The sequence below is a fragment of the Nannobrachium achirus genome (assembly GCF_963921795.1).
Source record: "Nannobrachium achirus genome assembly, chromosome: 2".
Lineage (NCBI taxonomy): Eukaryota > Metazoa > Chordata > Actinopteri > Myctophiformes > Myctophidae > Nannobrachium > Nannobrachium achirus.
Window position 1 is genome coordinate 38,747,878 of NC_137811.1, and position 28,000 is coordinate 38,775,877.

Sequence of the window (28,000 nt, forward strand, 5' to 3'; positions counted from 1 at the left end):
TGTTATTGTGTAATATTTTACAAGGTTTAAAGAAGACATTTTCAAGAGGAACTTTGTCAGTTCTCAAAACGCATCACTTCAGCGATTGGCTGAAAGTACAATCCATAGACCACGCTAGACCAATGGGTGATGTTACTGTAAAACTCGGCCGTCCAACCACATGTTCAGCATTAAAGAGCGTAACCCGCCCACGTGTATCAGCCAGTAGTCTTGCCGATACAACTGTCATTTAAGTTTGTGGATATGGGGAAGGTAGGAGGAGAGCAGAACGTTTGAAATTATAGAGATATAAAAAAAAAGTGCTTTGGAATTAACTTTTATGTTTTACATGTCAAGATTGTTGAATACGGCGACATGTTTTAACACTCTTCAGGTACGTTTATAACCAAAGAATGCGTCCTTTGTGTCCAGGGCAACTGTAAAATTCTGCTCAACGGCGCATGAGGTGAAATTTTTACAGGAAGCTAACTGTTAACATTATTTTGCTAACGGCCGAAATCTTCCATTCCCCCCTCCACTCCACAGAAGTAGAAAGTTCGGAGATAACGTTTTTCCGAGAGCTTTTTGGCGACTTTCTTGGAGGCATTCGTAGGAGAAATGTCAGCCCCCGGCAATTCGCTCCAGCAGCAGCCGAGAGTGAGACGTAGCAATGCGGGCTCCCCCAGTTCATCATCATCATCCACCAGCAGCTGCCGCTTGCACCCTATCCGTGCTACCGTGCCCTACCAGCTCCTGGCCGGGGGTCAGAGCAGCCCGACACGCACACAGCAGCCTCTCGGCAACAATGGAGCCTCGAACAGCAGCGGATCGAGTCCCTCGAGCCCCGTTTTGAACTGTGGTGCGACTGCAAATGCCAAGCAGAGACTGTCCCCCGAAAACAGGGACTCGTGTTCGCCACCAGACCGAGGTCCAAACTCGCCTGTCTGCAGAGGTAACGTTTTATTGTTATTATGAGTTCTGTTCCTGTGTCGACTCGAGACTAGCACAGCGGTGGGAAAAGTACTCGAATGTTTTACTAAAGTAAAAGTATCAACACTGCAAGATTTGAGTAATGAAAGTACAAAAGTATTGGCATCAAAATTTACCCAAAGTACCAAAAGTAGAAAGTGCTACAGAATGTCCCGTTTCACAAGTTTTCAAATGTGTAAAGTAAAATCTATACAATTGTAGACCTATAAAAATCGCGACAAAGTAACCAGTAGCCAAAGGTGTCAAATAAATGTAGTGGAGACAGTGGAGTAAAATAACAATATTTGGATCCGAGATGTAGTGGAGTAGAAGTAAAAATATCGGAAATAGGAAATACTCAAGTAAAGTAAAAACTACTTTATACTTTAAGTACAGTACTTAAGTAAATGTACTTAGTTACTTTACACCACTGCACCTCGGCTCTCTTGACAGCCTATTCATGCCATGCTACCTCATTGTATCATGCACTCTTTGCTGCTATGGTGTCAAATATCTGACAACCTTTTTTCTTAAGGAAATTAATTATGCTATTGTTGTGACAGTCAGTTAACATAATATCACATCTTTATTTTCAGGATATGCATCCTTAAAGCAAGAGTGTCTGCAGTGTGCAGTGCACTAGCTATTCAGCCTGGCCTGCCCGGCCCAGCCAGACAGAAATTGGACACATAAAAATAGTGAAGTGCTCTATTCAGTATTCACCCCCTTTATTATCTGATCTACTTTTCTTTCTTTTTTTCATAGAGGTGGTCAGTATAGCCCGAGACATGTTTGTATTCATGTCCTATGTCTGTGTCTTGTCCCCCCTCCATGCCATACATTTGGTACAGTAGTATGCATGTAGCTACTAGTGTACACAACATGCTATAGTAGTCTGGTGGACAGTGATGACCTGTGATATGCCTGGTATGTTTCTCAGACAGCATTATGGTGGCCTGAAAAACAACTTCTCAGTTCAGAAAATCCTTTTAAGTCATTTAATTTGTATAGATCAGTCACTTTAACCATTTTGATAGAAAAGCTAGTTCCCTGCCGTGGTGGTGAGTGGTGTGACACTTTGTGTGGGCATGCTGAGCTGTCGTTCCTTTCAGGTGATAAGGAGACAGGGCTGAAGAGGATATGAGAGACCACGCTGCTCTAAATCAGTTTTCACTGCCCCCTTAAATCTTGTTTATGTGACAGTCTCTCCTGCCAAATATCGACGCTGCAGCTGGTTTTTAGACTGGTTGTATTTTCCTGTCCCTTGCCAGCACCATTTTCTCTGGAACAATCATGGCTATTTTCTGTAAACCCTGCGTTTTGCATTGAACAGGGTACACACACACACACACACACACACACACACACACACACACACAAATAACCACATACCATCTGGCGACTTTCTGAAATATCTGAATACAGCTAGCTTTTTCAGTAACAAGTAGGAGACATGGCAAGTGTGACATTGCTTAGGTTAACAATGGCGAGTGTTTCTAAATTTGCAACATTGTCTATGAGTGCAACCAGGTATTTTTTTTTATTACTACAATCAATAACCTTAAGCACACCCAGATCAGGTTGTGAATCACCACTCGCTGGACAAGTGTTCCATAGTCCACCAAATGCATCACCACTGCCTCCTTTAGCCAAATTGAATAGCTTCCTTCCTGACCTGCACTTACCTTTCAACCAAAATGGCAGCCCACTAGACAGAGAGATGCAGTTGCCTTTACTGTAGAGTTGGTACTAACCATCTTTGAGAGCATGCCTCACATACCTCAAATGTGACGACCTTTAACCCTGATCAGTGTCCAGTACAGGGCACAAAGCCTTTCTGTCCACCGCTCACAGTGGCAGGGATACATCCCACAGTAAAGCTATTGCACCGTTGTATGGCAGGTGCGTAGGAGAAACCCCAGATGAAACCACAAAGAAACAAAGAAGCACCATGCACTCTTTGCACCGTCTTCTTCCTTTAGTGACTAAAACTATGTTTTGGTGCAAGGAGCGGACCTTCATCAGGTTACAGAACTTCTTTGTTTCTTAGCGGATACATCCCAAAACTCGCCAGACTCTTTCATTATTTTACTATCCAACTGGATCTTTTTCAGAACACAATTGAACCTCCAAATGATGGATATTTACCTGTGAAAGTCCCCCAGCTTACCAGCTACAGCTCATTTACCAGCATGTGGCTGGTGGTGATTTCCCACCATAATAACATGCCATACATTCCTTAGTCCTCCAAAAGAGATGACCTCTGACCCCAACCAGTGTTCCATGCCATTGATGATGATAGAGACTTGACCTTTCCTCGATTGGCTGTGACCTGCCAGTCCACACAAGCCAGGACTCAGGAGGGAGCCTCACATGGGGTTTATCTATTAGGGCTTTGGAGATTAGGATTTCAAATTGTACTGTTTCACTCAAAGAAAGAGCAGCGTGAAATTATGAATATGACTTATCACCCAGCTTTAATAATGGATGGATGCACTTGAGTTCATGGGTATAATCCAGTGTGTCTGACCATCCCAGCAGTCGCAAATTGATAACTGAAGCTGTGGGGTAGTTGCTTGGTGACTTTTCATTACATTTATTATCTTCAGCTCACTCTGAGGAAGTTTGAATGAAACTTTATTTTTATTTAGAAAATGCTTCACACTAACAGGTTAAAGGCAAAATGTCTAACAGGACCACACACTATGTTGCATTGGCAATATAATAATTATTTGTTGTGTCCCTCGTGTTGTTTTGGCCTGTGAGTTTACAGTTTAAGGGGTCATCAGAATATGAGGACTGTGTGAAGACTATGGACAAGAGGGTGAAATACCATTACATGACCTTTAGGTTAACCACCATGACCTCATCCTCTCGCCACACCGTACCAACAATGAAAGTCCCTCTCCCTGTCAAAGTGCCAGCTGTGCTGAAATGGGCCTGCCTCATTGTCACCCATTTCAAACTGCAGAGTAGGAGCAAATGTGAAAACAAGCATGTTGTCCAAATAAGATAACTTTGGCAGAAGCTTTCCTGTCATTTTTCCGGCACGTTTGATAAACTCAGGTATCGCATTTTTAAACAATTTACAAACTTGTTAGTATACTGCACATACTAATATGTTCAGACCAACTTGAGCTAGCTTGTGGGATAGTGAAAGCCATTCGTAAAAAGCAAATAATGCCAACAAGCTGTTTTAGTGTAGCCTAAGGACAAAATGTTAATCTGCTGGTGAAGGTGAAAATCACAAAGTGTCCATGTATGATCTAATAACCTGCTAATGTATCCAAGAAATATGCAGCTTTAATGAGTCTTGTTTAAAGCCTGGGTGTCCACTTAAGCTTTGACAACTATGACAAACGGCAAAAGATATGAGATGACATTTTAGGGAAAAAAGAAATAACATTAGCCCAACATAGGAACACCAGGGTTGATGCTGTTAACATACATTTAAAATTGTTAAATTGTGATATAAACATACCGGTACTGCTTTTCCCAAAAGGAAATGCACATATTTAATTCAGTCTGTGACCAGAAGCAGGGATAATAAACGTGTACCCACCGGCGATAAAAATGAATGGTAACACTTTCTATGAATTTAGACCAGTTGGGTATATCAAAAGCGGAGGTATGGATTTTCGCCCCATTCCCCCCAGCAAATCGAACCTTGTTTGCTACTATTGCATCTTTCTTGTTTTTATCAGATACTTCCATTTCAGCCACTGGGGACATGGAAAATAACCACAAGCTCGGTTCTGAGAACACTGGCTTGGCCTGTATCAATATTGATGGAAATTTAGCCTGCTTCCTTTGTCTACAGTACTTTAGGGAATTTTACTGTAGCCCAGCAAGTTTACTTAGGCAATACCTTCTGGTGGATATGTCTATGTATTCTCTGTACAAAGAACAACAATGAACCACAGTGTAATTGTGCTAGGAGAGATGCCCCATGTAGATAGCTTAGACATTGTGCGTTAGTCTTGTGTATTAGTATTGGATGGGCCTCTGCAGTCAGTGGCCTGCTCAGACAAGGAACCAAGTGAATGGAGCATGCTTTCTCTTCACCTGCCTAACCCTTAAAAGTTTAGGCTCTCTTTGATATGGAAAGCAAGAAGCTTCCGTTGGCTTTCAACAATCATACAGGGTGTAATCCTGCCTTAATGCGTTTCACCCATTCCTTACTGCAGTCTACCCTGCTCTCAAAAACTCTTGTTTGGGTGCTTTTACTGTGTGAGTTGCTGCAGGAATGTTGAGTGCATGCAGGCCGTATTGATGTGCATTGTGGTGTGGTTGTTTATGAGTTCTTATGTGGGTGGTGTGTGCTTAACTCCTCTGGCTCACACAGCAGACTGCTCCCATAACATTAGATTCAGATACTCCAGCTCTGTCATTTACATTTTGCTTGCTTGCTTGGACAGTCAAGAGCTGCTATTACCCAGACCAGCACTAATACTTAAGAGATTAAAAAACTGACTGTACTTCGAAAACAAGAAGAGATTGGAGAGGCAACTGTTATATCAGGAAAACATGGCTCATTACAATACTGCTTGTTTGCTGCGTTTTCGTGGAGGTTCACTGTAATAATAATAGATTGGTCTTTAAGGGAATTATTAAAACTTTCAGTGAGTTACACTTACGCCTGACTGAAACTTAGTTGTATACTGTGTTGTCCCACCGAAAATGTAAGATCTAAAACCTCACTTTATGAGCTTTATAGATCTACTATTTTCCGTGCGAAGAGGCACAATGTACAACCAAGTATAAGTCAGGCTCAACGGTCGGTTACCCAAATTCAGTCTTTTAATCAGGGACACTGATCATTAAAGCACTCATGTCATGTGACAATACACCAGAGCCATAAGCTAGGTTTGGTCATGGCTCATAGTTTAAGAACACAGACTCCCAATATTTCAAACCATTTTAACAATTAGGCCTATTTTTGGTAGATATTTCTTCAAAACGTTTTAAAGATTCAAGATTTTAATATTGTTATATCTTATATTTTAGTCATGAGTACATATTTAATTTGTTTCCTCAGCGTTGTAGCAGCAGCAGTAACGACAATGGAAAATAAATAATTTAAAAATATCAACAGTGAAACAACAGTGGAGCTCGCTACTGTTAAATCACAAACTCTGGGATCTATATCCAGGGTGCCTCATCATGAATACTTTTTTTGTCCTCCTTAAAATGAAAGTTTTGACATTGAACTTAAACCTAACACCCATGGTGTAATGTTTCATCACAGTTGTGGTGCTTAGAATGGCAAAGAATGTCAATTTTGGTCGCAACGTTAAAGGGTGAAGTTCCATATAGTGCTCTAAGTGCCACATTTTCCTTGAAAACATTATCTTGGTAATGATAATAACAGGCCACCACTACTACTACTACTACTACTACATTTATATGGGTGGATGTTTTCGTGACATTATACATTTTTATTTGACATTCTCCAGCAACGGCACTTTATTGTTTTGGAGGTGCACCAGGGGTGAATGATTACATCCACTTTTCCTTCTCTGCTCTCAATTTGCAGCAGAGAGGGTGAAGCTACAAGTGCGAAGTTCCAGTGCCATTCGGCGGACATCTTCCCTGGATGCCATCACAGGGCCTTACCTTACTGGTCAATGGCCTCGGGACTCTCATGGACCCTACCCTTCCAGCATGAAAGACAAAGCGACACAGGTAACTTATTCATCTGTGAAGAAAACCATCTTGCTTATGAGTGAGTGATGGTTGCTTACCTGGTTAAGTGGTTGGCGGTTTAGACAAGTTAACCAGCCATAGTTTTATCGACTTTGTCTGGCAGATTGCGTTAATATCCTGCATGTTGTCAATGTAGATGACATAACCTAGGTATTAAGTGTACCATCACTGTTAAGCGGGCACAAATGTCCTCAACAGTGCTATATTTGAAGTCATAACACCCCATAATACCCATGTAAGGGCTCTAAGTTGAACCTTACCATAGTTTTCCTGGGTAGCAGCCCACACATCGGCACCAACTAATCTTGTCATGTGACTGACCGCTGAATGCAGTTTCTCTCAAATGGTCTGATTTGGGTTATGAAAGAATATTGAATATGTATGATCATGGCAGGGCCATTGACCAGGGCTGCTCCCTCCTTCCTTACAGAAGCCTTTCATGTGTCTGAATGAAGACCGCAGAGCCTCATTTATATGGGCTTCATCCCTTTAACCCTTCATTCACCTCGCTTTTTTTGTGCCTAGGCCAAGGAAGTGGTGAGTGGGCCGTGAGAGATCTCTTGAACAAGCAGCTTGCAGGGGGAAAAGACAAAAAAAAAAAAAACGGTTTGCTTCTAATAACTAGGTTCTTATAGCAGTCTGGAAAGCCTGGATATGTATGAGAATGAATTAGATAATTCCGTTTAATTTGATTGAATTTCCATTCCTCTAAAGGTTTGGGGATCGCACAAAAAACCTATTCAGCCCCGATACAGACGAGATGGTGTTTTGAGACCCAGTCACTTGATATGTTCTGGTACTTCAGCTACATTATGATGTGCCCTATGACAGCCATATTGTCCTTGTTATGTTACTGTCAGCACCTTACTTTAAACACAGGTATTATGACAGTTGTACATTTGTAATTATTTTGAATATAATACATTTTAATGAAATGACTGGTGATAAAGGTGATGATAAAGTTGCAAATATTATGGAAATATTTGCATACTATTTGACTAAGTCGCAAATTTGCATGTAGGGATGGATGATCTATACGATATTAATATTGTGATGATATATTGTGGACGGCTATCAAGAAGCAGCAACCTCAGAGGTTTATGCTATTAAAACAATATAGTGTGACTGATGTCATATTTGCTTTCTAGATTGATGTTTTCAAAGGATATTTACACAACTAAATCTTTGATAAATACTCATCAGTAATTTCTCAGAAAAGTACTTCACTATTGTAATACAGCCTTTAAAACCAGGAAATGGCAACAGAACATCATAACATGTATACTAGTGGTAAGACTACGGTGTCAGTGACAAGGCGTTAGGCTATTATGTGGAGATGTTAATAATATCCATCCATCTTCAACCGCTTATCCGGAATCAGGTCACGGGGATAACAGTTCCAACAGAGATTTCCAGTCTTCCTTCTCCTGAGCAACATTATCCACTTCCTCCGGGGGAATCCCGAGGCGCTCCTCGGCTAGTGTGGAGATGTACTTCCTCCATCTGGTCTATGGTCTCGGGTGACTGAACTTCTCACCCTATCTCCCTTAGAGATGTTAATAGTATCGCAATTCCTTCGAGGTAGTGAAGTTGTTTGCTGTAGTTGGCATATATAACAGGGTAAAGGTTAGATAAGATAATATGGCCTTTATTAATCCACGAGGGGAAATTGGTCAACACAAGTGTGTAAAGCATACAAATATAATTGTTTGCTCTTACCAGCAATGAGGTCTTGTAGATGGGTGGGCGACACGTTACACGTGTCCGTCTAACTCGCTGAAAGTTTTAATAAGACCAATCTATTACAGTGAACCTTAACAGAAATGATGCAAACAAACAGTATTGTCTCTTATGTAAGTGCATTATTAGATTGTGAAGTGCTTAGACATTATTGTCTACTTAACAATACATTACAGCACATTAATACATAAGATTAAAGTAAGAAAATGGACATTTGTAATGTAAAACATGAACTCATGATGCGGTGCAGTGTAACACGACTGTCCAAGTGTTGCTTGTCCAATGCACAAAATCCCCCGGGGACAGTCGGAGCACTTCCTGTTAACGAGCTATCCTAGACCCTGGCTGTCTTTTATTATAACTCAAGAACGGCACAACCAAGCAGACAAAAGGGTCCTCCTCAGCCCCCTTTGTGGTGCTAGTGTGCTAAGTTCAAGACGGCCTCTCCCTCTGAGCTGTAATGTAGCTCTGCATGGAGGTAAAGATGCTTGCACCTGTCCCCCAGGCTATGGCTGAGGCGAGGAGGAATCCCACTGCTTGCCACCTGGCCCTCGTGGTTGCCCGGCCGGCCTGCCTTTTGTGTGGGAGTGGAGGAGCAGAGGGCCCATACATATGCTAATCACTGTTCCGGGATAGGTCTGTCTGCCCTAGGCCCTGTGGTTAGAGAACACAGAGAATGTCTGTATGAAGATTAGACAGTCAGACACACGCTCGCGCGCACGCACACAAACGCATACACAAACCCATTCTTAGTATTGACTCACTTAATCCCACTATAGTACTGCAGTACACAGTATCTGCTATCATGGACAATCGTATAACTGCATTCCACAGTACCTTTTTATCTGTACATATACTCCATATAGTTGATTTATAGTTTTATGTCTAGGCTGCCTCAGGCAGCGACGTAGGACCCAAACAATCTCTTGAGATATTTATACATTTGAGATGAGCACGAGATTACAGATAGGCAAAGTCAAACCGGTGAACCAGAACCTATGTTCTCATCATGTCGTAAACACGCCAGATGATAGCAGTGGTATTCTTTTCACTTGTCTCGGCATGTAATCTAAACAAACCAATACAAATGCCGCTGCAATTGTGCTGAAGCCCAGTCATTATTTCCTGCATCGGAGCAGAGTTGGATTCTTAAGAATGTTGCCTGCATGTAACCTTTAGTGAGTGGGAATCATAATGTGGGTGAGAGCTGCAGGCTATGGGAAATTAGGCTTTATTTCAGCTGCACATTATCAGGCATCACACCTGGCACCCAACTCTACAAAGCACACAGCCCAGGACGGAAGTTCAATAGCTAGCAACATAAAAGGGAGGTAAATAAAGGTGGAAGTTCTTATGAACCGACACAGAATTTGTTTTGGGTATTTAGGGATGGGATGATAATCGTTATTATCGTTTATCTTGATAAAAAAAGAAAAACGCTCACAATAAGCGTATCGCAGAGATTTAATTTGTTGTGAAATTGTCCTCTGTCATTATATTGCACGACCGTAGTGTCCTGTAATACTTATACTTTTAAGCTGTTCACAACGTTTTGAGAGAAGCCATATGATGGCGAGAAGCGACCTCGCCCTTGGGTGCGTGCACATGGCTGCTTTGGCATGTATTCCCTTCTGCTGAGCTGGTCGAGTCATCACTGTGATGTCAGAACAGGTCAACTATATCTATATGGAGTCTGTGAGGTCAGATGTAGAGGTATTGACCAGCTCCGTATATGGAGATCTAGGTGATGATCCAGTCTCCATGTATGGATATCCAGGGTTTGATGAGGTCAGTGTGATCTTCATATATGGATATCCAGGTGAAGATAGTCAGCAGTCTTGATTTTCAAATGAATTATGTCTTGGCCATATGGGGCGTCCATATATGGGTATTGCTAAATGATCTTAATATTGATGACATCAGGGACAGGGATGTCCATATATGATTGCCTGAACAGGCTGTCTTGGTCATTGAGTCAACAATGTGATGTCACAACAGGTCAGCTACAGACATTTAAGCGTTACCCACTGACTTACGGACAGGATCTGCCGGGTATGAAGCCATCCAAGCTCTTGGAGGCAACCCATAGTCACTTCTCCACAGAAAAACCTGTAGAATGCTTCCAAACTAGTCTCCTATCTGTCACCAGTCAACTGATCATGAGACAATCGTCTAAAAATGGTGAGCCAGCTTTGAAATAGATAGATAGATAGATAGATAGATAGATAGATAGATACCTTTATTATCCCAAGGGGGAAATTTAGTTGTCCAGTAGTAGCCTGTCATAAAGTCACGCGGGGGGTAAAAAATACGTTTAACATACTTTTATATATGTAGCGTAGCGGGGTCTCTCAGGTAAGCGGTCCTTGGTCTGGAAAACATTGAAGACCGCTGTATTAGACTGTTCTGAGTGAAATTAAGAACAGTTGCCTCTACCTGTTTGATCATCACATCCACATTACTAAGGAACTTTTATCAAAATGTTGTTCTGAATGCACAAATAATATATTAGAAATAATTCTCTATTGTCAATCTCGCCCACCCCTAACGCACAGATTCTTTTGTGGAACTATGATTGACTAGCAAAAGGTGTCTCGATAAATAGGTTGTCTAATTCAAACATTTTGCTGAAAGGTAACAGATATTTAGTTCTAGTGAACCATTCTGATTAGCCAAATGTCTTCATTTTCATTTTGGATACCTTTTATAATACTGCATGGGAAATGTAGTTTCAACTTCACCCAGCTGATGCCTGGCTGGCTACTCTGATGTGCCATCAGGGGTGGGAACATTTAGGGGTCAGGGGTCTTGCTCAGGGACACAGGAGGGGAGCCAGTGACCTTCTGATTACCAGACACCCTCTCTACCCACTATGGCACTGTTTCCCGGTCGCAGACCAATTTTAATGGTCGCAAGTAAATATCACTTAAAGTTTTGTTTCCGCATTTTCTTTAGATTTTTTTAAAAGAAAAAATAACAAATTCTTCAATAATTACCGGTAAAGACAAACTTGATAATTTTCCAGATAATTTGATAAATACATTTAATATAATCTAAGAAATTCCATTAAAGAAGTTGTGAAAATAGCTGATCTACAAGCTCACAATGTGGCCCAGGCAAAGGTCTAATTTCTCTTTTGGGTCATGACATGAGCTAAAAGGTTTGGGAACCAATAATGTACAACTGCCTGTAATACCCAACTCGTACTCTACTCCAGGGGCAGGTTGCACCACCAGAACGTAAGTTCTGCCCCAAGTTAGGGAGTAAAGTCCTTACTAGAGGCTTAGTAACTACTAGTTAGTTTGTAACTAAGTGGGTTACTAACAGGTGTTGCACCACGACTGCTTAAGGCATAACGTACGTAACTAGTAATGCGTAGACTGTTCCTAAAGTAAAGTATAGTCGCATAAAATGACGTCATAGCTCCCGAATCCAATGAAAACGAACTGTTTCTAGTAAAGTAAAGCTTGTATCGTCTTTTGTCAACAGACAGAGCTCCGTCTCTGTCAAATGAATTAAAAAAGTATCAATCCTGCAATATAGAAATACTCTATTAATAGCAGACACATTGTGAGCTTGTAGATTGGCTATTTTCAAATGGCCGAAATGTATATAGGGCTTAATGTATGTTTTAAACAGATGGGTTGTTTCATTGTTGAATTAATTTAAATAGCAGATATAATGCTGTCTGCCACGTTAGTAGTGTAGTTGCTCTACTCCCATAGAGATAGGTTACTTAGTAAGGACTTCTTAGTGCTGCCCAAAGGCTGGTGTAAATATTTAGTAGTTACTTAGAGATACGTTAGAGTGGTGCAACAGCTGAAATTTTAGTAAGGCGTAAGTCTTGACTTAGAAACCATTTACGTTAATAATACAACTAGGCTACGTTTGAACTTGGTGTGAGGTGGTGCAACCCTGCCCAGGGGTGGTCAACCACCTGTTTTTGATCTACCAAATAACAAACATTATTCCACATTATTATTTGATGTGAAAAAAAAAACTGTTAGAATTTATCTTACCATTTATTACTCACATTTAATGATTGACTCATTCTTTGATAGGTTTTATTATTAAGTTATTTACGTATTCTAAACTTGTATTTATTCTAATTAGCAGCCAATAAGATGTAAAAGTAAAGCTGGTTGCACACTGCACTGCATGTTTTTGTTGTGTTTTGGAAATCCGAAAGTCGTTGGCCAGGGAGAGAGAAAAGAGAGAGAGAGCAAGGGACTCAGTGCGACAGCTGCGAAAATCGGAAAAAAATCAACCCTGGCCTGAAAATAAATACGAAACGGGTGGCAGTGTGCAGACGTGATTGACATAACGTGAGGTAGATTTTTTTATTCACGTGCTCCGAAATTCACTCCGATATTCGGTCCGAAAAACGCAGCAGTGTGCAAAGACCTTAATGGTGTTTAACAGTTTTTTACTGTCTGGCAGAGGGTGATCACGCCAGCTAAGCGATCACCTGACCAGAAAGGTTGCCCACCCTTGCTCTACTCCTGCTCAACATAATTTATACCTGCTTTAATTTGCCTCTGTGCCTTACTGCCTTTGCCTTGGTGTCGGCTTGTCAAATAGTTTTACGACAAGTAGTGACACTGACAAATGACATCCATATCTTGGTCAATGGTAAACTGATCAATTGCTAAACCAAATGTTGGTCAATACAGTAGGTAAGAGAATGTGCAGGGTGAACTTTCTGAAGAAAATGAGAGTATGTATATTATAATATATGGAACATCTGCAAGTCCTTGTTGTGGAACTTGTACTTAAATGGCCAACCTGAGAACTCTGTAAAACTTGTCTGGCCTTTCAGAGCGAACTCTCTTCTGCATAAAGGGATTAGGCTCGAGCATTAAGCCCCTCAACATTTGGCAGAGGCATCACAAGCCTTTGCATAGGCCATGCACAAAATGTTAATGCTAAAGGCTAGCTACACATCTGCCATCCAGCATGGCCAGGCACACTAGACTCTTTATGAGAGCACAAGCACCCTTTTTAAACCGCTGTCATTTCTGAGTGAAAGCAGTGCCAACAAGCCAGAGAAAACCGCCTGCACTGGTGTTCCTCATTATTCACAGTGTGATATTACATGTCATAAGGCATGGTTGTTACGTTATTTGGTGCACAATAGAGCTTGTTCTGTGTGGGACTATGGTCAAAAATAAGACACTGACATTTAACATGTTTCGTACCAATGTGTCGACCGTAACCTTTTGGACATTTGAGGATTTCGTTTGAGGAGCAGAGCCTCGGTGTTGATATGCATAATCGAGAAGGAAGTACGTGGGCTCAAACAAGTCACTGAAACATCCTCAGTCTGTTTTCGGTTTTGCATACATTTACATAACTTAACCGTTTCCTTGTTTATGCAATAGAGGCCTAAAAGATGTTCTCACTGAGACAGCACAGGCTCTCTTCTCTTTGATAGAGAACATTTTATATGTCAAATTTCAACTCATACATTTAATGTCAAATGTCTGCACGTTTATGTATAGTCTCTTTTGTCTGCAGCAACCTATTACTGTGACTATCCCATAAGCTAGATAAGATTTAAAAAATAAATAGAAATTTATTGAGCTAAATAATGCTACTGGTTTGTAGACTTCACTAAATCTAGGGTGGGAAATAAAGGTGGGTCCATTTTTACACTCGAGTTCAATTCACGCTGGGGATTTTATGGTGTTGATAATTCTCTCTCTCCCTGGTAATTATATTTGTTTATTACTGTATTAGGGCTGTCACGATATGACATTTTACACGACGATTAATTGTCACTCAAATAATTGGCGATTAACGATTTAATTGTGTTTTTGTCGTTGACAATTACATTTCTGTTTGGCTTTTAGGCTTTGAAGTTGCCCATATTAGATAGGACACATAACCTATATACAAATGAATTACTGACATATTTGAGAACTTTATACTTAAAAAAGTACATTGATAGTGGAAATAGCAGATCTACAAGCTCACAACGCGTCGCAATGGGACGCGTTGTGAGCTTGTAGATCTGCTATTTCCACTATTTTTGACTTTTTTTTTTAACATATGAACATTTTTCAACATGGAAACGATTATGACGATTATGAAAAATAATCACGATTATGTCAAAAAAATCACGATTAGACGATTATGTAATAATTGTGACAGCCCTATTAGTTAGTGCATTTTGGAATTTGCCAGCCTCGGAGGTCCATAGAGCAAAACATTTTAGATGTTTATAACATATCTTAACTTGCTAATTAATGTGTATGAACATATAGGCTTAGGTTTTTCCAGGTAGGCACTAGCAGTAACTGCCTTGTTTTCCCTGAGCTTTCATCCTCTGTTGACTGTTTTCCTCTCATTGTTTCCAGATTTTCAGCTTTGGTTTAGAACACACACACACACACACACACACACACACACACACACACGCAGTAATAAAGATTGTTTTCTTCCTACATTTTAGTTGAATGTTTTTGTGATCATCATGTAGTATTTTAGGTGTTTAACTCATCCTATCATCCTTAGTGACCAGTAGGGTTGGGTATCGTCGGCGATACTTTTAATGGTATCGATTCAATGACGTCGATACTATCGGTATCGGTTCATGTAAAAACTAACGATACCTTCTTTCGATACTTTTGAATGCACCCCTTGCCGGTCGCATCTGTAACAGTTGGGCTACTGAGAGTTGACTGCTTTAGTAGGCTACACTCGTTACTGTGAAAATAGCCGAGAATAGCCTATAATGTTTATTATTATGATAATGATCCAACGTCTATAAAATAGCCCATAGAAAAAGGCAAATAATAATTATTATAATAATAATAATAAATAAAAAGTATCGAAAATGGTATCGAAAAAGGTATCGTATCGATTCCCAGGTATCGAATAAGGTATCGTATCGATTAAAAGGTGAACGATACCCATCCCTAGTGACCAGGTTATCAGCTGGCCTCAAACCTGTGACCTTTCGGTTATTGTCACCACTACACCGCCCTGCTGTCCAAAGATATGTGTCTCTGTCTTCCTGCAAAGTTATTAGGTCTTGGGCTTGACCAGGGTATTCTGTTTATTAATGTTAATGGGACACTATCATGCTGTTGATGTACATTCCAGATAGTTGTTGGTTGGTGATTGTCATAGTGTATAGAAACAGCAGTATTTACAGAGCGAATTCCCCCCTCGGTCTGTTTTGGCCATTCTCGATGTCACTGCAATTCCCACTATGTTGCTGTAAACACGGCCAGTAAAGTCAATGTCATCACTACTAAGGGCTAAAAAACAGGAAGTAAGGGTTCTAGTTTTCACATTCACAGATGTTGCACCAGTGACATCACCGGAGTAAACTCTTCAGCACAACATACAGTAGCTGCTAATGGAAGATTAGCCCTACAACAAATGTAAAAAAAAAAACATGATAGTGTCTTTTTTAAGATATGCCGTTGTGGTACGTTTTACATTATGAGCAATGTTTGTGAGAAATGCATCAAGTAGTAAGTGATGAATAAATGCCACATAGAAAAACTCATTCACTGTCAGCGTGTGTCTCTGTGATTTCGCCATGCTTATGTGTCTACATGTTTATGTGTTTCAGACTCCAGGTCTCTGGATAGATGAGGGAACAGATCAGGGAAGTCCCCACCAGCGGTCGGCCTCCTGGGGCAGTGCTGACCACCTCAAAGAGGTAGGTTCACCCGTGTCATCTCCCAAGTTACAGCCTCCTCCGCTAACGGACAATGAGTATAATCTCAAGTGAAATGGCACAATGCAACTGCGTCAACACCCTGGTGTTGCCTGACAACCCTTAAGTTAGACCAGAATAGCTGGTCTGTTGCAAAACATTCAGTTAGAGTATCACTGTTGACATTTATTATGGCAATACAAACACACGGCCAATTCTGTGTGTGTTTTTGTCATCTTGAGGTTTGTCCCGTTTACTCGAAATGTGTTTTATTTGCCGGGACCTGAGGTCAGCCTAAATATTATGCTGCCGAAGGTTGGGTTTTCACTCCCGTCTATCTGCCTGGCCTTGTGGCCAACCAGTCCACCACATGCAGCTATTAGTTCTCCAGCTCCTACAAACACAGTCTAAATTTAACCTGTCTCCTCTCTGCTCTTTCCCCGTCCATTGCACCCTTACATCTCAATGTGGTCTGTTGTGTTTTTTTAAAGAGCTTGTCTGCAGGGTGCAATGCAAGCATCATGCCCCCTTCAGCTTGGCCCTGTTGACACTACAGTGAGGAGGATGAGTCGCGATAGCTCTTATCTGTTCTGCCCTGCAAATGCCTTTTACTGCAGCTCTCGCAAATGATAAAAGAAAGAAATACCCATGGTTTTTATCCCTGAACTTTGTCTGGTTCACCCCCCCCCCCTCCTCTCAGTGTCAACAATGTCTTGGCATATTGTGAGCTCTGAATTATAAGCTTACTTACATCTGTCTTCAGAATAGCTTTGAGATATGAAGTGGTGAGGTTTCCAGTGCCAAAGAGCAAAACTATTGTAAACTTTTTGGCATCTTGCAATTACTTCAAATAAACATTTTCAGAAATCCAACTACAACCACATGTAATGACCGGTGTATAGAAATGCATGACGTTGTAATGATCTTCGGGTGTCACTGGGTTCCCGTGCCTTGGGATTTCAAGTTCATGGTTGTGGACGGTGATTTAAGGTGCTTTTGAAAGTTTGAATGAACTCGGTCAGTCCTCTAGATTTATGTCAACGTGACACGTAGCTCTTGCATTCCGGCAGTACATGGGTCCTCCAGACAGTCCCAGTGTTCAGTTTCCTATAGGCAATCCCATTGCACTGGTCTGCTCTGCACAATCAATAGCACAGTGCAGCCAGGAAATAACTTCTCTTTCTCATTTTCTGAGATTACTCTGGGATTGCCTGGACTTGTCATTATCGACTGCTGCTCCTCTCGCTCAGGGCTCAGCAGATGTAGGCGAACTTCACTGCCGTTCTGTGTAACCTCTGCAGCCTACATGTGTGGGAGGACAGCCTATATGAAGAGGCTGTTTCTTTGTAGACCGTGTAGCCAGGATTACAAGCATCAAAGACCACACCTTTGTCTGCAAGCACAACTGTCTGTTATGCATATATATCTGTCGGTGTCCCATTTGCATTGCAAATATGAAATTTCACTTTTTTTTTTTTTTTTTTTTTTCAAATTCTGTGATGTCCCTCCTATACAAAAAATGTCTTAGTATGGAGCTCCATCCGCCAGGGAGGGAATATTTGCCATGTTTTCATGTTGTATAAAAGCGAGATTTGTTTTATCCTAAATAATGTTGTAGGACCTTAACAAATACAATATATCTTTTGTAAAGCATAACATTTCCATAAAATGCCCATATACAGCATGAAGTCTGTCTGTGACCCTTTTTATGCCCATGTTTGGAGATTTCTGATGTCATTGTACTGATGCTATAGGCTGGTCTCCCAAGTACTATGATAATGGGGTACTGCACTATGTACTCAATGGGATTCTCCTATTATAATATATATACTGTATATACTGTAGATGGATAATTATATGGAAATGTCTTCTTTTTTTTTGCATTGATGACCTTTTTTTTTTTTTTTTCAGAGACGTACGACAAAGATAAAACGAAAAATAAATAAATCTATGAGAACTGTGAAACTGTTGAAATTAGACATAATTGTAGCGCCTACAAACCATGCTGGGCTTTTCTCCAGCAGATCGCAAAGCTGAGACTGCAGTTGCAGCGCAGCAAGCAGGTCAGCCGCCAGAGCAAAGACAGGGAGCAGAGCATGCTTCTGCAGCAACAGGCACAGCACAGCAACGCATGCCACCCTCAGGTGAGTCACCCATAATATGCACACGTTAACCCATTCAGAACGGGTACACTGTATTGTGTGTCATTATTTTTTTGCTTTAACTATTGAAAAATAGCAGATATACAAGCTCACAGCGCGGCACCGAGTGCCGCGCTGCGAGCTTGTAGATCTGCTATTTTTGAAAAATTGTGAAAATTAGAATTTTGACCCGATTCTATAAGTGTCTTTTGAATCCTTCCAAGGTTTTTTGAAAAACCTATGTTTCTATGTCAGCAATCTGGCTCGCCATCGTCAAAGAAAAGGTCCTTTTCACTTCTCAGTTAGTGAGAAACTACTATGTCAGTGGTTCTCAAACCTTTTCATTTGAAGGACCCCCAAAATTATATTTATTTGGCCACGGACCCCCATCTTAAAATATTTAGTTCCAGGGACCCCCCCAGAAGCAAAATTTGAGTTACAAACGTTCGCTTTGAAAATACATAATATTCAAAGATTTGCAACACATTTTCACGACTTTTTCAAAAATAGCAGATCTACAAGCTCGCAGCGCGGCACTCGGTGCCGCGCTGTGAGCTTGTATATCTGCTATTTTAACCACGTTAACCCTGGCGGCCCTATTTTGCAGTATGCCATTATAGGCGAAAATCTTACGTTTTCAAAAACATTTTAATACACACACACAAAACAATCAGAAATAGCAGGAAATACAAGATGCTTTCGCACAACAAAGTCTTTAAGGCTTAGGTGGTTACTGGTTAATAAACTCACACATCATGTTACTTTGTATGATGTCATCCATTCAAACCCCTTTTTTTAGATCAGTCCTGAAAAGTTGGCTTTTTCAAGGCACAATTGTTTTCACACAATGGCAGCAATACAACAGGGGCTCTCATAGTCACTCTGAACCAATGCCATGTGCATGGCACATGTACTGTACATGTGTGGTTGTAGAGGGTAACCGCACCATGTAGTTGACTCAAAGTGATAAAGGCTCTTCATTTCAAAATGTTTACAGTTTACAATAATTTGCATGCATAAAACACACTTGCCAACACAATTAAACTTCAAAACATGTATTTGTAATGCCAAGGTCTTAAGATGAGAGAAGGTTTGAGAAGTACTGCTCGATAGTCCAGGATACGATAGACCACTGTTTCCCAAACATTCTCCTTTAATTATTATTTCAAAATATATAAACATTCCCCAAAAAGCAAAGGTTTTCACGAATTAAAAACAAAATAATGTTTTTTTCCCCCAGTAATTTCATGAATTTTCAAAGAAATTCTATAAAATAAACACAAATGTTTAAGAAGTAGTGAAAATAGCCGATCTACAGTACAAGCTTACAACGTGGTGCAAAGCGACTGGTTGTGTGCTTGTGGATCTACTGTTTTCACTAGTGTTGGGTCCCGCGCAAACGTCTAATCTCTCTTTTGGGTCACAAGCTAAAAAGTTTGGGAACCACTGCGATAGATCACATTTGGTTGTGGACGGATCTGTTTTGTTGCATTGCTTTTGATAGGAGGTCTAGTAGTTAATGAGTCCCCATTGTGTGACCACTGGTGACATGGGTGAATAAGGGAGGGAATATGTCTGGGCATGTTCTCACCCCATACTTGTGGTTAACTCATTAACAGATACCCAGCGAAAACAAACATCGAGCGCTGTGGGAAAGTGAACGTATACAATACTACGATGTACATTATCTTCATCAGTGGTGTTCTGTGCGTAGATAACATACATTTTTATGTTGTCATATTGGATTCATAGCTGAATGGGTTGAGAGGCTGCCTGGGAAACAGAAGGTCCCCGGGTTGGTACACACATCACGGCCTATGGGTCAGAATAAAGTGTCCCTTAGAACAGTGGTTCTCAACCTGTGGGTCGGTCGGGACCCCCAGGGGGGTCCCCAAATTATTTTGGTGGGTCCCCAGATGATTAGCTTAATGTGAAACATTGTTTTCTCACTCAACAGTAAACAAACCAACATAAAGTTTTAAGTGTATATAGATATATTTCTAAAGTGACAATTTAAGGACTTTTTAATACCTCTAAAATGACAAATCAAACATCAGCCAAATTGTCAAATATTAGAGGCATTAATTGTGAAAATCTACATGCGTTGCGAGGCGTTGTGAGCATGTAGATCTGCTATTTTCACAATAGAACCGTGTTATACAAAATGGAATGCCTCAACTCTTAGTGCTTGTAAGGGTGTGGGGGTCCCCAGTTAAAATATGATTATTTTGGGGGTCGCTGGCTGAAAAGGTTGAGAACCACTGCCTTAGAAACACGCCCTCGAGTGCTGTATTAATGGTGCCATGGCATTGGTACAACATCCTATTGGTCAACACACTGGTGAATTCTAACCCTAAACCTAACCCGGCACCCACTGTTCTTAATAGTTATTTTTCTAGATTGATATTCCTATGCATTTGTTGTATTGTTGTTGATGTACTTACATTATCTTGCTTATTATATTGATGTATTACCTGCTTATTTTAAGTCGCTTTGGATTAAAAGCGTCTGCTAAATGCCTAAATTGTAAATAGTTAAGAATACCCCCTTTCCTACTTCAAAAAAGAGTTACACTCCTGGTTTCAAAACCGTATCCATTACATTTGGGGGCGTACAGATCAAGCCGGCACACTTGCTGAAATTAATTGCGTTTACAGTTTGTGATCAATGTCCGGTACACGCATCCTTTTTTTGTTTTTTATTCTTACGCCTTGCATTTGTATATTTATGTCCAGTCCAAGGGAATTCCCTCAGCCCTGTCAACTATTCCTGTGCCAAAATCCTTCATATCAAGAGTGCCTAGCAGTGTAGAGGGCATCAACCATGAGCTGGAAAATGTCTTCATCAGAGAGGACTGGGAGCATGGGATGCAGGTGAAGATCTACTATACACATTAGATGAACCACTTACACCCTACACCATACATGGGCAACTGGCGGCCCGGGGGCCACATGCGGCCCCCACCTTCACTTAATGCGGCTCTCAGGTTAATATCTGAATACTGAGATATTGATTTCAGCTGTTACAATTCCAAAGTTGCAAACATGACCCGCTTTAATTACTTCAGTCTATATTAGTAGCCTAGTATAGTAGTATTAAAATGTTTTTTTTTTTTTATGTCCAACGTATTTGTTTTAGTTCATAAAGTTAACATGAGTATAACTGAATGCATTCATAAAGTTAACATGAGTATAACTACCGGTAAATCATAATGCATTCGACATTAAATCAAAATGTTACATTTCAGGATTACTATTCAAAAGAAGCAAAAATAGCAGATCTACAAGCTCAAAACGCATCGCAGCGCGATGCGTTTTGAGCTTGTAGATCGGCTATTTTTGCTTCTTTTGTATGACATATAGTAGAATGACAAAGTACGACATAACAATATGCATTGTGGCCCTCTGGAGTTAGTGTGGAAATATAGTGGCCCGCTCCATCATTAAAGTTGACCATCCCTGCCCTACTCTGTTGACTGGGATCCCCCAGGGGTCTGTACTTGGCCTGCTCCTCTACACCAAATCTCTTGGCCGAATTTTCACCGAATTTTAGCAAATGTCTGCCGAATGTTCGCCTATTATGGCAGGCCCAAAATAGGACCGCTAGGGGTTAAGTGGTTAAACACATGACCTGAGTTTTTCTCTTTTTACACCGAATCCCTTTACCGAAAACAGCCAATCTACAAGCTCACCAAGCTGCCATCAGTGTAGTAGTATTTACAATAAATGGTTGCCTTTAACCTCACAGTACTTAACACTTATGTTGCAATGATTTTTTCTCTTCAATGTCTCGCGTTGCCATGGTTACCATAGACTTCCATGTAATTGTGCAAGTGTGTAAAAAGTGCACGCCCATGCCTAGATGATGCACCACGTGTGTAGATGCTGTTCACAGCTTTCAAACAAAAAAATCCGCTTGGAAATCCGTTCAGGCATTCATGATTTATCAGCCATTATGTTTTCTTCAGATGTAAACAAACATGGCTGCCATGTTTGAAAGAATGGGTTGGTATGGGGGTTAAACATGCAATTTCGCGATCGCGATCATGCCTAATACATTTCTGGAGGTCCAAAAAAAAAATTTGAAAAAAAAAAAATTGAAAAAAAAAAAAAAAAAAAAAAATCCAAAAATGGCCCAAACTCGGGAAACTCGGGGTTGGCACAGCACTAGTACCAATACAAACTCGGGAAACTCGGGGTTGGCACCATATGTGTTAACAACAACTGGGAGTTTCCACCCAGATCAACACAATTTATAATATTCACATGACAGCAAGTGGGGTTTCCCACACCCTGTCATGTGAATATTATAAATTGTAGCCACGAGAATATGATCTATGACTTAGAGAATTTATAACATACATTGAAAGGTAATTTAATGTAAAATGGTAAATGGTGCATTTATATAGCGCTTTTATCCAAGGCGCTTTACATAGATTGTGCATTACATTCATCCATTCACGTACACATTCATTCACCGGTGGCAGAGGAAACCATGCAAGGCACCAACCTACTCACCGGGAGCAACTAGGGGTTCAGAGTCTTGCTCGAGGACTCTTCGACATTAACTCAGGGGGAGCCCGGATTCGAACTGGGAACCCTTTCGGGAACCCTTCGTGCTCTAATAACGGTTTCTCTACCCCTGAGCTATGTACATTGTGGGCAAATTATTTGCAAACACTATTCTTGCCAGGTTTGAAACGCACATATGCGCACACGCACACAGATATGCATTCAGCTACATTATGCAATGATACAGTCAGACGGTAAGACACACGTGTATTCTGACTCGTACTGAATTAAATTGCAGAGAGGCAAGGAGAGCTGTAAATTTTGCCTGATGTGGGACAGTAAACCTTGTCTGCAAAGCTGCTCTCAGAAATACACACACACATACACACACCATGACAGATTTACAACCTGCAGTGCAGCAAGCCCTTTTCAGCTGTTTCTGAATCAGCTGTGCCCTATTGCCCAAGAAGAACACTGTACATCAAACTAAAGTTCTCAACGGGCCTGAAAATGAAGGCCCGGCCCTAACTGGGCCCTACGTGGCTGGCACGAGGCTCTGCCTGGCCCGAACAATTACCATACTTTAGGCCCTAACACCTGAAAAAATTGAACATGTTTTGCATGCTAGCAATGCTGTTGTGTGTAACAAGATAGTAAAAACAGGAGAAAGTGGCCTCAGAGAAACCGGTTGTCCCGCCCCCCAAAAAATCATAACCGGTTCTGCTTCCGAAAGTTCCGGCCCCAGAATGGAAGCACTAGCTCTAGGTTACTTAGTAACCCCGGAGCAGCGCTCCGATTTTGGATGGTTATTTGTTTTTAATCAAATCTAATTGATTAATAACTTGATTAAAAACTCGCAAAGACATCGAGAAACTCGGGCTTGAGTAAATGAGTTAATAACAGGCGAGGAAGGTCGGAGGCGACAAACTAAAAACCCAAGTAAAGTTCACTTTGAGCTGCATCCAACACACCCACTGCCATTTCCGTCTGACTTACCGTTAGGCCGCTTCTGTTACCATCTGTTTTGGTCTCGTCTCAGCTTCTCCATTTGCCGTTGTAAACACAATGCATGCATTATAAACACATTCAGTGACAGTTGTCGAGTTCTTCTCATTCATATGATATAACGGTGCATAAAGCAGTAATGCATGACCTCTCACTCCCCTACGCACGTCTTGACCTTCCAGGCTATGGACGTGTTAGATGGCCGCCGTGCACCCTTCCCTCCTCATCGTCACAATGGCGGGGACACGCGTGACACAGACACTCAGGCCCCTTCCAGTGGTGACTCCAGCCCCTCGCCCTGCCCCTGCAGCCCCGACCTCCAACACTCTCCCTATGGAAGCCCATGCTCTGCAGAAGAAATCGACAAAGGTACTCATTCACTGCCTGCCAAATGCAGCCTAGATGGTATGATGCATGCATCGCCTCAAAGGCCAGTTAACCACTTTCAACTTGGAGCCCTTGTTTTTTTTTGTTTTTTCCCAAAACAACTACAATGGCAGAGGCAGATGTACAAGCAGACACATTGTATCAAAATGTATAGGGCTTAAGTGATTAAACAATCAACTAACCAATACCGGTAACCATTTGTTTTTTTAAAAGTAAAAAATACAGACAATAGATTTGATTGCTGTCCTATAGAAAATAGATTTGATTGCTGTTCTATATTGTGTGTAGAAAACACATAACCTTTGTCCCTTTTCCATTATGTTTACAAACAAAATATATCAGTTATTTATTTGGATTTATTTTGATGGGATTTTTTATTATTATTTTATTTTTGCTCTGACTCTGTATGCAAGTTGAAGTTTAAAAAAAAAGAAACAACCATTACTGCAGTCTTATCATACGTTCCTTTGTGTTCCTGGATCTTTAGTAAAACGTCTCTTATGTGAAACTGTTTCTCCAGACAGCGGATGCAGCTCTCCACTCCCAAAGTTTGCCACCTCTCCCAAACCCAACAACAGCTACATGTTCAAACGGGAGCCTCCTGAGGGCTGTGAGCGGGTCAAAGTGTTCGAGGAGATGGTGTAAGTCTTTGCTCTCTTCTTGGCTTTTCTTTCACAGTAGATACTAGGGCACTGAATAGTTGGAAGCTTCACTCATAACACTGACATTCCTCTTCTAAATCAACATCAGAACATCTCTGCAAAACACACGTTTGAACCTCGAACCGTTTGTTATGTAAAAATGAATTTGTTTTGAAATGAACATCCCTCAGCGGTCGCAACTTGTCGATTGCTGAACCTTTTAACTTTGACGAATGAACCAGGATCCTTATTTTCCTCATTTAAATCTATAATGCACTCTAAGCATCTGTTTAGGTATCTGTATGAAAAGACTAACATATATACAGTAGCTAGGGGTAACTGAAAACTATATTTCATATGTTAGAGATTGTAAACAATGTTTATTTTTTATAATTTCTTATTACATTTTTGGGGGAATAATTAGTGCAATGGTATATCTGTGTGATAGTGTATGTAATGTATGTTACAAAAAATGATGGTATGTTAAAAAAAATCACGTTGGGTTAAAAATAGATTCCCCAACAATAAGGGCATGGTCACGCGTCTGAGTCAGCTGCATTGTAGCCAACGAATGCCAAGACCTCGGACGCATCAATTTCCCATGTTGACTTGTGGGTTGTCGGCAGTGCCGGTTTTGTGGTGCGTAGTTAATTTATCTTGCATTGCAGTAGTTGGCTCACTGCCAAGTTTTGTCAACAACGGTGCTTCTTTAACTCATTGCATGCCAGGCCCGATAGTCCCGAGATTATTTTAATGTCTTTCCCTGCCAGGCCCGATAGTCCCGAGAATTTCCGCCATTTTGAAAAAAAAAATAATAATTTTTCAAAAAAAAAATTTTTGGACCCCAAAAAATGTAGTAGGCATGATAGAAATCGCGAAATTGCATGTTTAACCCCCATAGCAACCCCATCTATCAAACATGGCAGCCATCTTTGTTTACATTTTAGGAAAACATAATGGCTTGTATCTCATGAATGCCTGAACGGATTTCCATTCTGATTTTTTTGTTTGAAAGCTGTGAGCAATGTGGACACACGTGGTGCATTATCTAGGCATGAGTGTGCATGATCCGTGCACTATGAATTACATGGAAGTCTATGGAGACCAGAGGCACCATAGAGTACGAAGGTATTGTTAAATGGCGGGGAATGTGTTAAGGGAATAGATAGGTATTGGAATCAAACCGTATTGGAATCGGTGTTCATACTGATAAAATAAAGACACGCTAGGCTACAAAATTAGGTCGTTTCAGCCCATACTGATTGAGACCATCTGGGCACAAATCTGAAGCCTGAGTTAATAAATACATTTTCATTGTTAGGTGTGGTGCTGTTTGTATGAAAGAGAGAGATTTATCACTCGGCCAAGGAAACATGGAAAGTTTCTCTTAAACTACTGGCCACATTGGTTTGTACATTTATACATTACCTGACACGCATTAATATACCTAGAGACCCTTTTTCTGAAGGGGACTGCCCCATGGTTCAAACTCCCGTTGGTCTGAACACCGTCAGCAGGTTAGCTACTCACCAGCGTCGGCAGGTTAGCTACTCACCAGCGTCGGCAGGTTAGCTACTCACCAGCGTCGGCAGGTTAGCTACTCACCAGCGTCGGCAGGTTAGCTACTCACCAGCGTTAGTTTTACTGAGGTTAGGGTTAAGGTTAGGTTTAGGCATAGTTTTACTGAGGTTAGGGTTAAGGTTAGGTTTAGGTGGTCGGACCAGTTCAAACCAACGACATGTTACCTTTTCTAAATTCAGAACATGAATGGAAAATAACTTTTCAGACATCAGTAGACTAGTTGACCAGTCAGAACTGAAGCTTTAACACTAGGCTATTAGTATCTATTTTATTGCCCGGGGTCCCCCAGGGCTCTCTATTTTTCTCCTTTTTCCTGCTCTACACAAAACCTCTTTACTGAAAATAGCCATCTATAAGCTCACAGCGTGTCAAGTTGTGAGCTTGTTGATCTGCTATTTTCACCAAATATTTGCCTATCATCGTGACATGCCACAGAATAGGGATGCTAGGCTTCAAGTGGTTAACATGGCTGGTGTCTTAAGTACATTTCATAGACACTATTGTATTCAGACACTGTAATCACGGGTAATAAGCTGGTCTTCTTTTGCCCTCAGGTCTCTCAAGTCAAAAGGCTTCCCCCTCTTCTCGTGCCCAGACAAAAACAAGGTGAACTTTATCCCCAGAGGCTCTGCCTTCTGTCCTGTCAAACTCCTCTGCTCCTCCCTCTTCTCCTCCGTCTCCCCCTCGTCCTGCGCCACCAGCGCCCCTGGTCCCCATGGAAACGACAGCTTTAGGTCTCAGGTGAACCAGGCTCGGCCCGCCCCGCCGCCGCAGCCGCCCACATCTCAGTCCTCAGGCACAGACGCAGTCAAGCCCACTGACGGAAGCACAGGCAGCCTGAGCATCGAGGCGGGCACACGCGTAGATACAAGCACAGACATGAGCAAAGATGACCCCACACGCATCCTCCTCACCAGCTAGTCCTCAGGTACACATGGCCGAAGCACCTGCACATGCAGCGATTCACCTGCACAGGTGCCATGGCCTGGGAAACAAAAGAAACCTTGCACTAGTCACATTAACCATATTTTCTTTTAGTCAGCAAGGAGTACCCAAGGTCTGTTGATCGCAAGGTTGAGTTATTGCATAACGTGCCGCGTTGGTTGCCACTATCTAAAACGCCATTTACTTAGTACCATGAGCGCATTCATTTTTAACCTCCATGATACCACTGGGAGTCAAAAAATTACTGAAGAATATGTTTCAACTTTGTGAAACTAAACTGGCACCAGCATGTCGGCTTGGTCCTCCAAAAACATGTGGGTCCCAGTGCTGAGAGGGCTCCAGGGGGTCCCCAGCAAAGTTAGTTTGAAGGAGCTGAAGGAGTCACCACCTACAACAGTCTTATCACTGGCATCACATAGCATCTCTATATACAGGTGTACATGGCTATTTGAAAATATATTTTCAAAAAATCTTGAGTAAGTTTGAAACATTTAGAATATTTTAGAAACATTTTAAAGGGCCTACACCATGAATTTTCATTTTTCCAATTTTTATGTATTTTCTTGGTGTCCCACCAGCAACTTCTATCCTCACAAAGTCCTATTTCTGACCATTGTGTCTTTCTCAGTTTATGGGCAGATCTATGTTAGCATGTCTCAGAACGGTCCTGATTGTGAAATGTCAGATTTGTGATGTCACAAGGCCTGAGAAGGAGGCAGGAGG

At 41.2% G+C, this 28,000-nt stretch overlaps 1 protein-coding gene across 2 annotated transcripts; it reads left to right on the forward strand.

Moving 5' to 3' along the window:
- The first annotated feature begins 245 nt into the window (after positions 1 to 245).
- On the forward strand, positions 246 to 27,996 carry glcci1b (glucocorticoid induced 1b). 2 transcript variants are annotated; one of them, XM_080747627.1, is made up of 9 exons: positions 246 to 373; positions 526 to 931; positions 6,485 to 6,633; positions 15,980 to 16,069; positions 18,088 to 18,210; positions 20,943 to 21,080; positions 23,906 to 24,092; positions 24,631 to 24,751; positions 26,887 to 27,996. In XM_080747627.1, the coding sequence occupies exons 2-9, from the start codon at positions 598 to 600 to the stop codon at positions 27,251 to 27,253; spliced, it is 1,509 nt and encodes a 502-aa protein (XP_080603753.1). In that variant the 5' UTR covers positions 246 to 373; positions 526 to 597; the 3' UTR covers positions 27,254 to 27,996. The 2 variants fall into 2 exon arrangements, with proteins under 2 accessions (XP_080603753.1, XP_080603754.1); XM_080747628.1 differs by having other exon boundaries at positions 18,091 to 18,210.
- The last annotated feature ends 4 nt before the right edge of the window (positions 27,997 to 28,000 follow it).